Source organism: Silurus aristotelis, assembly GCF_946808225.1.
Source record: "Silurus aristotelis genome assembly, chromosome: 23".
NCBI classification, from domain to species: domain Eukaryota; kingdom Metazoa; phylum Chordata; class Actinopteri; order Siluriformes; family Siluridae; genus Silurus; species Silurus aristotelis.
Genome location: NC_139596.1, coordinates 1,062,693 through 1,076,352, shown reverse-complemented (window position 1 = coordinate 1,076,352; position 13,660 = coordinate 1,062,693). Strand labels below are relative to the sequence as shown.

Here is a 13,660-nt window from a genome sequence, read left to right as displayed (position 1 = left end):
GGCAAAAAGAAGATAAAACGAATAAAAAGTGTTTAAAAAGACTGAAGTTTTTTAAAAAGAAAAGAAAGAAAATGAAAGATTCTGATAAACGATGAAGGAAGTGAAACGTCTGAATCTTTTCTCACGTCTGCGTTTGGCTACGTGCTGCTTCTTAACGTCCTCTGTGTCGTCGTGGGAGATTTTTTGCGTCACGTCTTTAAAGATAGAGAGAGGAAAGAGAGCAGGACTGTTCCACATGGTACCACAGAAAAACACAGGTATCTTCTCATCACCAGACACACGGTGAGTAAAAGAATGAATGTGATTGGACGAGCGAATGGGCGGGACTGAGGGTCCGAGTCATGTTTCATCCACACGTGGAGGAGCTGCAGTTTGGTCGTGTAGAAACACCACCCTCATTTCACAGCACAGAGGAAATGGGAAAAGGTGTGTGTTAAAAGTTCCAGGCTGTTTTGAAGAACATGTTCTGATATTTGTGTAGATGTTCCTCCTTCACCTGTAGAGACACTGGGTTTCCTACATGAGCTACACAAGACTCTAGAAACGTGGAGCTGAAGAGTTCTGATTTGATGTGGAGATTTTCATCGCACCCTTAAAGATATGGATCGTCACCCTGGACCTTCTCACAGACGCCTCATGGATAATAAAAAAGCAGGAGTTCACTGATGTTTGACTTTTTACACAAGTAGAAAAACAATGTACACGTGAGCAATAACGTCTCATGCAGATCTTTCAATTCCACAGCACGAGGAGCTTCAACCAGAGCACGACTCCTGAACCTTCACCACATGGAGGCACCTTCCAGATGTTTAGCAGTGAGAAAAGAAATGGACAAAGTGTCTTTATTCACAGTTTACGCTCAGAAAATGGAGGATTGCTGTCAGTCAGAAGAGCTTCAGAAGAGTGAAGATGATTTTGATCAGAAACTTCACTCAGAGAATCAGACACAAGATCAATCTTTCCTCACAAACCCACCAGAAACCCCCATGGATGCTGAGCTTCATGTGTTAATAACCTGAGATGAGCTTCATAAAGACCTACACGGTCTGAGTGATGAGAAGCTCCAGACGCAGACGGACTTCCGGCTGAACTTCACACGTGTTTATGGAGCACCGTTGGATATGATGTTGTAGAGGTTTTGATCCACAGTCTAATCTGAGGAACTCTTTCACTGAGCTGCAGAAGAGCAGCGATTACGCTACTGAATAAAAAGAGAGACGTCACGGAGAGAAAATAGAGACGTGTCTCCGCTTTGCTGAGATTTAAAGTGATTATGAAGGACACTGATAACGTGACTGAGACGTGTCCTACAAGAAATAATACACCAGATCGCACGTACTGTGTTCCAGGAAGAACCATACGTGATCATCTCTCACTAGTCAGAGACATTTTTACATCTCAGAGATCAACAGACTGAACATGAGCCTGATTTCTCCAGACCAGGAAAAGGCTTTAAATCCAGTAGAACACCAGGATCTCTGGAAAGCTCTTGAGACATTTGGTTTAAACCTAATTTGATTAAAATAAATAAAAGTTCTACACAATGATGCTGAAAGTGTGTTAAAAGTGAACGGAGGCTTAAACACTCTTGTAAAGGCACACAGGAGAGTGAGATGATGCTCACCATCAGAGATGCTACATGCTAAAGCTACTGAACTCCTGCTACACACACTGAGAAATGAACTGAGAGGAAAAACATCTCGTCTGTAGGCGTATGCTGGTGACATCGTCCTGATGATGAACAAACACGGTGATGAACATCAGTAGCATGACTGCTGAAAGACCATGAGAAAAAATCTCTTCTGCAAAAGTCAACTGGAGAAAAAGAGACTGGAAAGTGGTGAAGAACTGCACCAACACTCCAGAAAGACGTGTCTGGACAAGAGGAGGTTTAAATTCCTGAGTGTGTACCAAGGAAACGAATCCTTCATCCAAAAGAACTGGGAAGGAACCACTGAACAGATAACAGGACGTGTGGAAAAATGGTTCTGTTCCAGAATGTCATGTTGAAGGTCGTGTACTGATTATTAATGATCCAGCAGTCTTCTCTCTGTGGTAGAACATCACCCGTGTTCACCTGAAACTAGAGCTGGGAGAAGAAATCCAAGTGATACTAGTGAACTTGTTCTGGGACAAACTGCACTGGGTACCGTGAAGCTTCTCTATGTTCCTCAAGTAGAGGGTGGTCAGGGTTTAGTGCACCTACAGAGCAGGATCACTGCATTTCAGCTTAACTTTCTACACAAGATCCTGGAGCTCAACCTGTGTGTGTGTGTGTGTGTGTGTGTGTGTGTGTGTGTGTGTGTGTGTGTGTGTGTGTGTGAGAACAGGAAGTGCTTTGAAGTAAAAGTTTGAGCTGAAACAGTAAGACTGCAGCACTGATCAGACTGAAACACACCTGGAACTGATTTATTTATTTATTTATTTATTTATTTATCACTTCTAAGTTTGTATTTTGTGTTTATTCAGTTTGTTTTCTTAAATTATTCAATAAAAAGATTTTTGCCTTTTTTTCTTAAAATTGTCTTTAAACAGAACAAAACAATTACAGTAGAACCTTTACATCTTTAACTGCACTTCTGAGAATCTAAACTGTGTGTGTGTGTGTGTGTGTGTGTGTGTGTGTGTGTGTGTGTGTGTGTGTGTGTGTGTTTACCTGTAGTCTGATTGAAGCGCTGCATTAGAGTTCCCACACCGACTTTGAAGATCTCCTGAGTTCCCTGCACAATTTGTGTGTTTCTGTCCCAGTAATCTTCTCCCTCATTGTTCTGGATCCACTGCGTCTTTGGGATCTCTTTCCTGATGTTACTGTCGTAGTAAACAAACTCCTGTCCATCCACCTGACCAACAGTGGTGAACTCTGGGAAATTTATTCCTGGTGTAACTGCAGTGTAGACGTACTGCAGAGAGTGTTTCACTGTCAAATAATAAACACACACATTATTACACATACTAATACAACACACACACACACACACACACACACACACACACACACAGTAACAGTACTTACACTCACTCTACACACTGCTTTTATTATGAACTCTTTTATTAATGATTTTATTTCTATAATCATCTGATACTGAATCACATCACTGTACATTCATCACTTTATTATTTATTATTTTACTCTGAGAAACATCAATAATAATAATAATAATAATAATAATAATAATAATAATAATAATAATAATAATAATAATAACCCTGTGAAACCCGAAATCAAATTATTAACAGAAAATGATATATTTTGGAAACTGAAGTGTTTACTGGGTCTTTAAAATAAATTAAAAATCACAATAAATTACGTTTACAAATGTGAATTTTTTGTATGATATTCGAATTTACTGACCACAACTATGTTTATTTTATAACAAAAACAAAGACGGATTATTGTATTTGGAATGTTCACTCTTCATCCTCCTCCTCTTCCTCTATCTGCTCTAAATCACTTTCATTTCCATCCATAAACACGCTGATCACAATTTACAGTTTATTTACAGCTGAAAATATACAGAATAATAATATTTGTTTATTCTGAATTTATTCTCTGAATTAATAAAAATAACATTTAGATTATAATCATTTATTTATTTATTTTACTAAAAAAACTAATCAGATTGGATGCACAAAAATCATAAATATTTCATTTCCACTGGTATGAAATCAGATATAAATTATTTTAAGTTAATTAACTTTTTAATTAGTTTAATAAATAATAAAAACTTTGTATTTGGCATTATAGCAGGAATAATGTATATATAATAATATATAATAATATATAATAATATATAATAATAATTATTGTATACATTATTCCTGCTATAATGTATATATAATAATTATAAATAATAATAATAGTATATGAATAATAATATAATAATAATATAATAATAATAATATAATATATTTAATTAATATTTATTGTATATAGTATTTGTGTATTATAGCAGGAATAATACAGATTACATCATAAAATATAAAACATTAATGATAATCTAAATTATTTTATACACCTGCTGTATCATATTTAATACACATATTTAACACGATTTTACTACAACATTCTTTACAAAATATTAATTAATAATTAGTTGCTTCTAAAAAGTTCATATTCATATTAAAAAATTCAGTAACAACATAAACTTTATTTTTACAACAAATTTTCCAAAATCATGAAATCAGCCATATTGAAGAAAGTCTGCTATTGAGTGCAGTACAGAGATAAATCCACTGGGGGGCAGTAGAGTGTCAGATTGTATTGAGGATGTTTTAGAGGAAAGTGTTAATGAGGTGGTGCAGGTTTCAGAAACTTTTCTATCAGATATGATCATTTACAGTTATAATAATAATAATAATAATAATAATAATGATAATAATAATAAAGAAGTAGAAGTATAGCTGTGTGCTGTTTATCTGATGTTACTGATGTTATTTGATCCTCGATCCTTAAATTTATATTTATATATTAATTATTAATGATATTCAGTAGAAATGTATAATTTATTCCTCAGGCAATTTCTTTAACACTCGTCATTTATTTTATTTTATTCTATAATACTAACTGACACAATGTGGAATCTTATTAAACAAACAAGAATTTAACACAGCTTCACACACACACACACACACACACACACACACACACACACACACACACACACACACACACAGAGATCTCCTCCACAGTGTCTCTGTTACAGGTTATTAAAGTGTGATTTTCTACAGTAAAGTGAATAAAGAAGTATAATATTATAGAGTAAATATAAAGACAGTATAAATGACTGAACTCACCTGCTGATGAAAGATGAAGAGAAAATGTGAGGAAAACCAGAGCTTTCATTACTGAACTGCAGCGCGCCATCATTCACCTATAACACACACCAAACACTCTCCAAACACTCTATACCCTCTTATTATTATTATTTATAACTCCGTGTGTAACTCCAGAGAAGAAGAGCAGAAGAGCAGGTTACAGATCCTCCTGATTCTCTTTGCCCTACTGCTCTACCAGAAAAGGAGGAGGAGCTTATATACCAGCGCTCTGACCAATCAGAACTCAGAGTTTGCACCAATCAGAATTGAGGATTCAGTTTCGTCATCAGGATCTGAGCAGAAATGAGGAGTGCAGGATTATACTGAAAGTAAAAGAAAATATGGAGAAGAAGAGTTTATCATCATCACTCTATTAAACTCTTTACATCACTCTTTACTCTTTTATATTTTCACATGTTTAATCTAAATATTATTATTATTATTATTATTATTATTATTATTATTATTATTATTATTATTATATTATTTATATGTAATTAGATCAATCATAATTTCATGTACAAAATGAATTGTTGTTTATTAACATTAAGATTTTTTACATGTTCAATAAATATAACTACAATAAAGTCATAATATTTATAACAGTTAATAATGACTCACTTTAACTATAAACTCAATCCTTTGTGTTGGAACACAAAAGAACTGTAGAAGAAATATAAACTGTATATAAAATTGCATTGCGTGTTCCGGTACCGATGGGTTCAGCCATGTCTCGGTGAAGCGGAGAAGGTTGCAGTCCCAAATGTCCCTCTGGAACTTGACCCTTGCCCTCAGGTCGTCGCCGCTATAGGAGGAAACTGGAGTCACAGTTCCAACATGGTGGCTCTCGGAGCCTGTGGCAGGGACTAAGAACCATCACGGACTATAAAACACCATCTTTCAAAATGGTGAATGCGGACGCTTCATTGGCAGACAAGCTAAATATCTTTTACGCTCGTTTCGAGGCTGCAGCTAACCACGCTAGCAGCGCTAACAGCATGCACGCCAAGAGAGCCGGAGAGGTGAACACGTTCACCATTCAGGAGAGAGAATAACAGGAAGGCAGCAGGACCAGATGGTATCACAGGTCAGGTTCTGAAAGCTTGCGCTGACCAGCTAGCACCAGTGTTCACTGAGATATTCAACCTCTCCCTGGAACGGTCTGTTGTCCCCTCATGTTTCAAACAGTCCACCATTGTTCCTGTCCCGAAGAAACCCCAGCCCACCCACGACTATCGCCCTGTAGCCTTGACCTCAGTAGTGATGAAGTGCTTCGAGAGACTGGTCAGAGACTTCATCAATGCATCACTACCAGACACACTGGATCTTCTACAATTCACATACCGCCAGAACCGCTCTACTGAGGACACCATTGCTCATCTCCTCCACACTACGATGAGCCACCTGGACTACAGAAAAGGGAATTATACAATTAGTCCATTATTGTGGACTACAGTTCAGCGTTCAACAACCTTCTCCTGAACATCAGCAAGACTAAGGAGTTGATAGTGGACTTCAGCAGGAAGCAGGAGCGTCATACCAACCGCTAAACATCAACAGGACCCCAGTGGAGAAAGTGGAAAGTTTCATCTAGGTGTTCACATCACACAGGACCTGTCTTGGTCCTGTCACATTAACACCCTGGTGTAGAAGCCCGTCAGCGTCTGTACCATCTGAGATGCTTAAGAGACTCTCAGGTGCTGAGGACCTTTTACACCTGCACCATTGAGAGCATTCTGACAGGAAGCATCACTTCCTGGTTCGGGAAAAGCACCATGCAGGACAGACGAGCTTTCCAGAGGGAGGATGCGTTTAGCTGAATGTACCATCCACACCATGTGTGTGTGTGTGTGTGTGTGTGTGTGTGTGTGTGTGTGTGTGTGTGTGTGTGTGTGTGTGTGTGTGTGTGTGTGATTTACTCCACTGGTAATAAAAAAACACTCCTGTGTTGTCCATCATCAATAAACACACACAGATTAGAAAAGGCTTCATAAGTTAGTGTTAATTACATTTACATTAAATACACTACAGTATAATCCTATATCCTGCATCATTTTTATTACAAACCTCCATAAAAATCCTGATTATTAAATATTATTATCATTTCAGTCTTTTTCAGGTGAAGAAGAAATAAATGGGTTAATTCTGGTGTAAATGTGGAGAGGGATAAAGATCAGGGTGGAGGATAGATGATAGAGGGTGGAGAGTAGAGGATGGATGATGGAGAATAGAGAGTAGAGAGTCGAGGATGGATGATGGAGAATAGAGAGTAGAGAGTAGAGGATGGATGATGGAGAATAGAGAGTAGAGAGTAGAGGATGGATGATAGAGAATAAAGAGTAGAGAGTAGAGGATGGATGATGGAGAATAGAGAGTAGAGAGTAGAGGATAGATGATGGAGAATAGAGAGTAGAGAGTAGAGGATGGATGATGGAGAATAGAGAGTGGAGAGTAGAGGATAGATGATGGAGAATAGAGAGTAGAGAGTAGAGGATGGATGATGGAGAATAGAGAGTGGAGAGTAGAGGATAGATGATGGAGAATAGAGAGTAGAGAGTAGAGGATGGATGATGGAGAATAGAGAGTAGAGAGTCGAGGATGGATGATGGAAAATAGAGAGTAGAGAGTCGAGGATGGATGATGGAGAATAGAGAGTAGAGAGTAGAGGATGGATGATAGAGAATAGAGAGTAGAGAGTAGAGGATGGATGATAGAGAATAGAGAGTAGAGAGTAGAGAATGGATGATGGAGAATAGAGAGTAGAGAGTAGAGGATGGATGATGGAGAATAGAGAGTAGAGAGTAGAAGATGGATGATGGAGAATAGAGAGTAGAGAGTAGAGGATGGATGATGGAGAATAGAGAGTAGAGAGTAGAAGATGGATGAGTTACTTTAGACCTTTGTACAATATACAGCAGTAACCGTGTGTGTAACATATACGGATGATGTGATGACTGACAGTTCTCATTCCCATTTCAGGTCTTGGGAAATGGTAGTGTCCAGAAACTTGAAGGTCTCCGAAGATGACACAGGGCTGTTGGACATTGTAAGGAAGAGTAGTTTTGAGGGGTATTTCCTAAAGTCCACTATCATCTCCACAGTTTTGAATGTGTGTAGCTCTAGGCTTTTGTGACTGCACCATACCACCAGTCGCTTCACCTCTGATATGCAGATTCATTTTGAATGAGTCTGATGAGCGTAGTATCATCTGCATGGATGATGGAGGGTGGAGAGTCAGATAACAGTGGAGTTGAGATGCTTCAGACTGACTGCTGTTTCTGTCACCATGAACACAACACGTCTATTATAAACTCATTAACCTTCATTTCTAAACATTTTGTAGCTTTTTTCAAGTTTAATTAGAAATTATATCCATAAATCATTATAATTGGCACCTGTTAAAGTTGGTCAAATCTTTACTTTTACATAATTGATGCAATAGTTAAATTAAGATCCATATTCTCCCATTTCCTCATCATCTCAGCAGAACCTGAATCAGTGGAGCATCTACAGAGGAGCTCTCTGATATGTACAGTCTTTGATTTTAACTTTCTAGATGTTTTCCTGAAGTAAACCTTACAGTGTACACCAAAACTAAAACCCACAGTGGTGAGAGAACTGCAGCAGGTTTCTCACTTCGAGACCTGGACAGCTTTTACAACAATTTATCTAAAATTGCTACATTTACTGTGTCTCTGATGAAGATCAGACCACATTCAAACTCCGATTTTGCTGATTTCACCAAAACGTTCTTAAAAGTCATATTTAACATTATAACATTTTTCAACGTTGCTATTTTATTTACTGAATTACTTTATTTTAGTTAAAGTTATGTGCTTTAATAAGTTTGATTATAAACTCTATAATGACTTTAATTATAGACATTGGGGGCACAGAGTAATATTTATTCAGAAGAAATAAAAATATTGTGTTTATACACTAACAGATACACACACACCTCATGCAGGTGACAGGGTGTGTGTTTTGTGTATAAAGGTGTATTTCTGTTAGGTGTGTTTTCTCTGTGCCTGTAGCAGCACTGAATACACACTGCATCATCAGTTACTGTGAAGAAGCTTCAGGAGCAGATCAGTAACTAAAGTGAAAGTGTTTCAGTGTCGGGGAAAACACAGGGGATTTCAGCTTCACTACTGTTTATAGAGAATCTTCTTTTATAATTTACCTTTATTTATTTCTTATATAACAACAGACACTTATAGAGATTTTTACATTAGAGATGATTTGGGGAACAAAATCCTCATCAACTTCAGCAGCTGATCTCATACATGAAGAGACTGATGGAGCAGATTTAGTTTAATTCTGATGAATAAAATGAAAGAAACTGATGATAACTGCTGAATAGAGACGCTTTAGACTCACACACACACACACACACACACACACACACACACACACACACACACACACACACACACACACACACATTATAATGTAATATTTCCAGTATATTCAGTACAAAATATCAGCAACGGAAATTCCTGATAAACCCACGTGAGCATATATATATGTGTGTGTGTGTGTGTGTGTGTGTGTGTGTGTGTGTGTGTGTGTGTGTGTGTGTGTGTGTGTGTGGAAAATCCCTTAAAGACAGAAATGTTTTTATCATTGAATGATATTGAGCTGCTTTTCTGCTACGGCAACATCACACCAACACCTGTACAATAAACAAAAAATTCTACAATTACTGTTATTATTCATAGCTGTACTTTACTCTTTTTTGCAAGACAATGACAAAAATATTTAATTAACAAATATAAATGAAAAATGAACATATAATTTATAAATATTAATGCTTAATTAAAAAAATTAAGCATTAAACCCTGCTATTTTGCAAGTTCTCCGAATTAGAAATCATGGAGGGGTCTAAAATGGTCATCGTAGGTGCATGTCCACTGGGAGAGACATAAAAAACATCCAGAAATCACAATATATGATTTTTTAACTATTTATTTGTATGATACAGCTGCAAATAAGTATTTGAACACCTGAGAAAGTCAATGTTAATATTTGGTACAGGAGCCTTTGTTTGCAATTACAGAGGTCAAACGTTTCCTGTAGTTTTTCACCAGGTTTGCACACACTGCAGGAGGGATTTTGGCCCACTCCTCCACACAGATCTTCTCTAGATCAGTCAGGTTTCTGGCCTGTCGCTGAGAAACACGGAGTTTGAGCTCCCTCCAAAGATTCTCTATTGGGTTTAGGTCTGGAGACTGGCTAGGCCACGCCAGAACCTTGATATGCTTCTTACAGAGCCACTCCTTGGTTATCCTGGCTGTGTGCTTTGGGTCATTGTCATGTTGGAAGACCCAGCCTCGACCCATCTTTAATTCTCTAACTGAGGGAAGGAGGTTGTTCCCCAAAATCTCGCAATACATGGCCCCGGTCATCCTCTCCTTAATACAGTGCAGTCGCCCTGTCCCATGTGCAGAAAAACACCCCCAAAGCATGATGCTACCACCCCCATGCTTCACAGTAGGGATGGTGTTCTTGGGATGGTACTCATCATTCTTCTGCCTCCAAACACGTTTAGTGGAATTATGACCCAAAAGTTCTATTTTGGTCTCATCTGACCACATGACTTTCTCCCATGACTCCTCTGGATCATCCAAATGGTCATTGGCAAACTTAAGACGTGCCTGGACATGTGCTCTCTGCATGATTTCAAACCATGACGTCTTAGTGTATCACCAACAGTAACCTTGGAAACGGTGGTCCCAGCTCTTTTCAGGTCATTGACCAGCTCCTCCCATGTAGTTCTGGGCTGATTTCTCACCTTCCTTAGGATCATTGAGACCCCACGAGGTGAGATCTTGCATGGAGCCCCAGTCCGAGGGAGATTGACAGTCATGTTTAGCTTCTTCCATTTTCTAATGATTGCTCCAACAGTGGACCTTTTCACCAAGCTGCTTGGCAATTTCCCCGTAGCCCTTTCCAGCCTTGTGGAGGTGTACAATTTTGTCTCTAGTGTCTTTGGACAGCTCTTTGGTCTTGGCCATGTTAGTAGTTGGATTCTTACTGATTGTATGGGGTGGACAGGTGTCTTTATGCAGCTAACGACCTCAAACAGGTGCATCTAATTTAGGATAATAAATGTAGTGGAGGTGGACATTTTAAAGGCAGACTAACAGGTCTTTGAGGGTCAGAATTCTAGCTGATAGACAGGTGTTCAAATACTTATTTGCAGCTGTATCATACAAATAAATAGTTTAAAAATCATATATTGTGATTTCTGGGGTTTTTTTCAGATTATGTCTCTCACAGTGGACATGCACCTACGATGACAATTTCAGACCCTCCATGATTTCTAAGTGGGAGAACTTGCAAAATAGCAGCGTGTTCAAATACTTATTTTCCTCACTGTATATATATTATTATTAACATAATTCTGGGAAAGACATTAATAATAAGAAATAATTAATAAAAAATTTAAATACAGGACTCCTGTACTGGGTTATTTAACACGTGCTTGTAGATCAGGACATGATTATACCAAACAAGTACTTCTCACACACACACACACACACACACACACACACACACACACACACACACACACACACACACACACACACACACACACAATTAGTTAAATTCACTACACAATGTCCTGTTGTATTATTTTATATTCACATGCTTTGGAACATTAACTTTAAATGTAACCTTAAAATATACTCTTGTTAAATGAAATGTTACTGAGTCTTATTCAGGTTGAGTTTCGTGTCTCTACACTTCACGTGTGTTAATGACAGTATCATGAACTACAGTGCAGTCTTTATCCCTCAGTGCAGCACAGAAACAGAAAACAGGGGTCCGTTTAAACTGTACTGAAAAGACTCAGTGGAGGAAACGCCGGGGTCCCACACAGAAACACACCATTATATATTATTATTCATTACCACTGTATTAACACTTTATTTATTAACACTGTTTTAGTGAATCAGAGGAGAATAGAATTCATTTTTTACACGTTATTGATGTTGCGTTCACACGTTCAACAAACACATTTATATACAACACTACAGTGTGTTTAATTCAGAGAACGTAAATGTATGATGGACTTTAGCATGTCCTCCTACCTCCCTCCCTCTCTCTCTCTCTCTCTCTCTCTCTCTCTCTCTCTCTCTCTCTCTCCCTCTCTCTCTATCCCTCCTCCCTCTCTCTCTCTCACTAACCTGCTCTTGTCTTTTCTCCCCAGTAACTGATGATGCAGCAGTGTGTTATTCCTGATTCAGTGCTGCTACAGGCAGAGAGAAGGAACACGGAAATATGTATGAAAGAACTTTTGTCAGTGTGTGTAACACAAACACACACATCTGAACTGAAACATAGTGTTGTGTCTCACAAAATAACACATTTACATACAGTACATAATTCTGATGTTCTGGTTTATAGTAAATGATTTTTGTAATAGTGTATTTTGTGTTTCACAGGACAAACACACCAATAAACACACTATGTGGGTCACTACACATAATAAAGTGGTAATGAAGCTGTAAAATTAATATGACTAATAGTTTGTACACAACACTCAGATTACAGGAGGGTTTTATATTTACGGTTTAAAGTGTAGAACAAATGAAGAGGTTTTACAACTGAATGTGTTCATTTTCCTGTTTTTGTTTGATTCTGCTCAATAGAGACGCTTCAGATTGCTTCACACACACACACACACACACACACACACACACACACACACACACACACACACACACACATACATATTTATATATTTATATCATTTTAATATCTTATTATTAAAACTTCTATTATTAAATACTTCTATATAATTCTGTTTTTTTACAATTAAGAATAAGTAATGTTTACGTTCTTTTAATTAAAATAAAAAAACACAAGAATTTAATTCTTACTTCAGAAATCTGACTTTTCTGACTTTGGATTTTTTTACAGCTAAGTGTTGTACACTTTAAACAATACTGTACATGTTTCTTAAATATCATTAATACACAAAACTGTACAATACAGTAACATGTTTATTTATTACACTGTTCATTACATCCAGAATCTAAAAGGATGAATAATGAAGGGTTTTTTGAGGATTTATAATGAAAACACTGTGCCAAAGTAACATCTTCATTATTCTTTCACTTTCTCACAAACAAAAACACCCCAACACTCTCCAACACTCACTTCCTGCACTACAGGTTCCTCCTGCTGCTCTGCATTTTACTCTGAATAAAGAATGTGATCACTTTATTTACAGAAATTCACCTCAGCATCATCATCATCATCATCATCATCATCACTCTTTTATTGTACTTCATTATTATAAATAAACTGAAAATGAAATTCTGACAGAAATTCTCACCAACATCTGAACTGTTCAACATTTATTACATTTATTACAGGGAATAATGAGATTCTACATAAAACTTCCCAAAATTCCTCCAGTCTCTTTATTCAGCATTATAATGCGCATTTATACTGAGAGAGAGAGAGAGAGAGAGAGAGAGAGAGAGAGAGAGAGAGAGAGAGAGAGAGAGAGAGAGAGAGAGACTATAACAGAGTGGTTTTACTTACATACCTACTACACCACTACACACCTCCTTTACTGCTACACACTTCCCGCAGGCCATTCGGTGTTTAAACCAGGAAACACCCAGGATCTAGAACTGGCCCACTCTCTCCATCATCACACTTCTCTGTACATATCTCACCGTTCGCACCTCGACACTTTAAACTCTGGACTTGCACAGCACAGTGCGCTTTTTATTTTATTCATACCACACCATATTGCACATGGACACTTTACGGACCTTTACACCACACCATACCGCACACGGACACTTTATGGACAACCCACCAC

General features: G+C 37.6%; 1 protein-coding gene across 3 annotated transcripts in view; it reads right to left on the bottom strand.

The window, feature by feature from the left end:
- The window catches only part of LOC310718415 (BOLA class I histocompatibility antigen, alpha chain BL3-7-like), a 13,683-nt gene extending 8,693 nt beyond the window's left edge, over positions 1-4,990 (bottom strand). For all 3 annotated transcript variants that reach the window (XR_014531147.1, XR_014531148.1, XM_083527233.1), the window contains exons 1-2: positions 4,795-4,990; positions 2,657-2,917 (exon numbers count right to left, since the gene is read on the bottom strand). Coding sequence is in view for 1 of the 3 variants with exons in the window: in XM_083527233.1 (XP_083383359.1) it covers positions 2,657-2,917; positions 4,795-4,867 (334 nt within the window). In the remaining 2 variants the exon portion in view is untranslated. The remainder of the gene's footprint in view (positions 1-2,656; positions 2,918-4,794) is intronic.
- Positions 4,991-13,660: the final 8,670 nt, after the last annotated feature.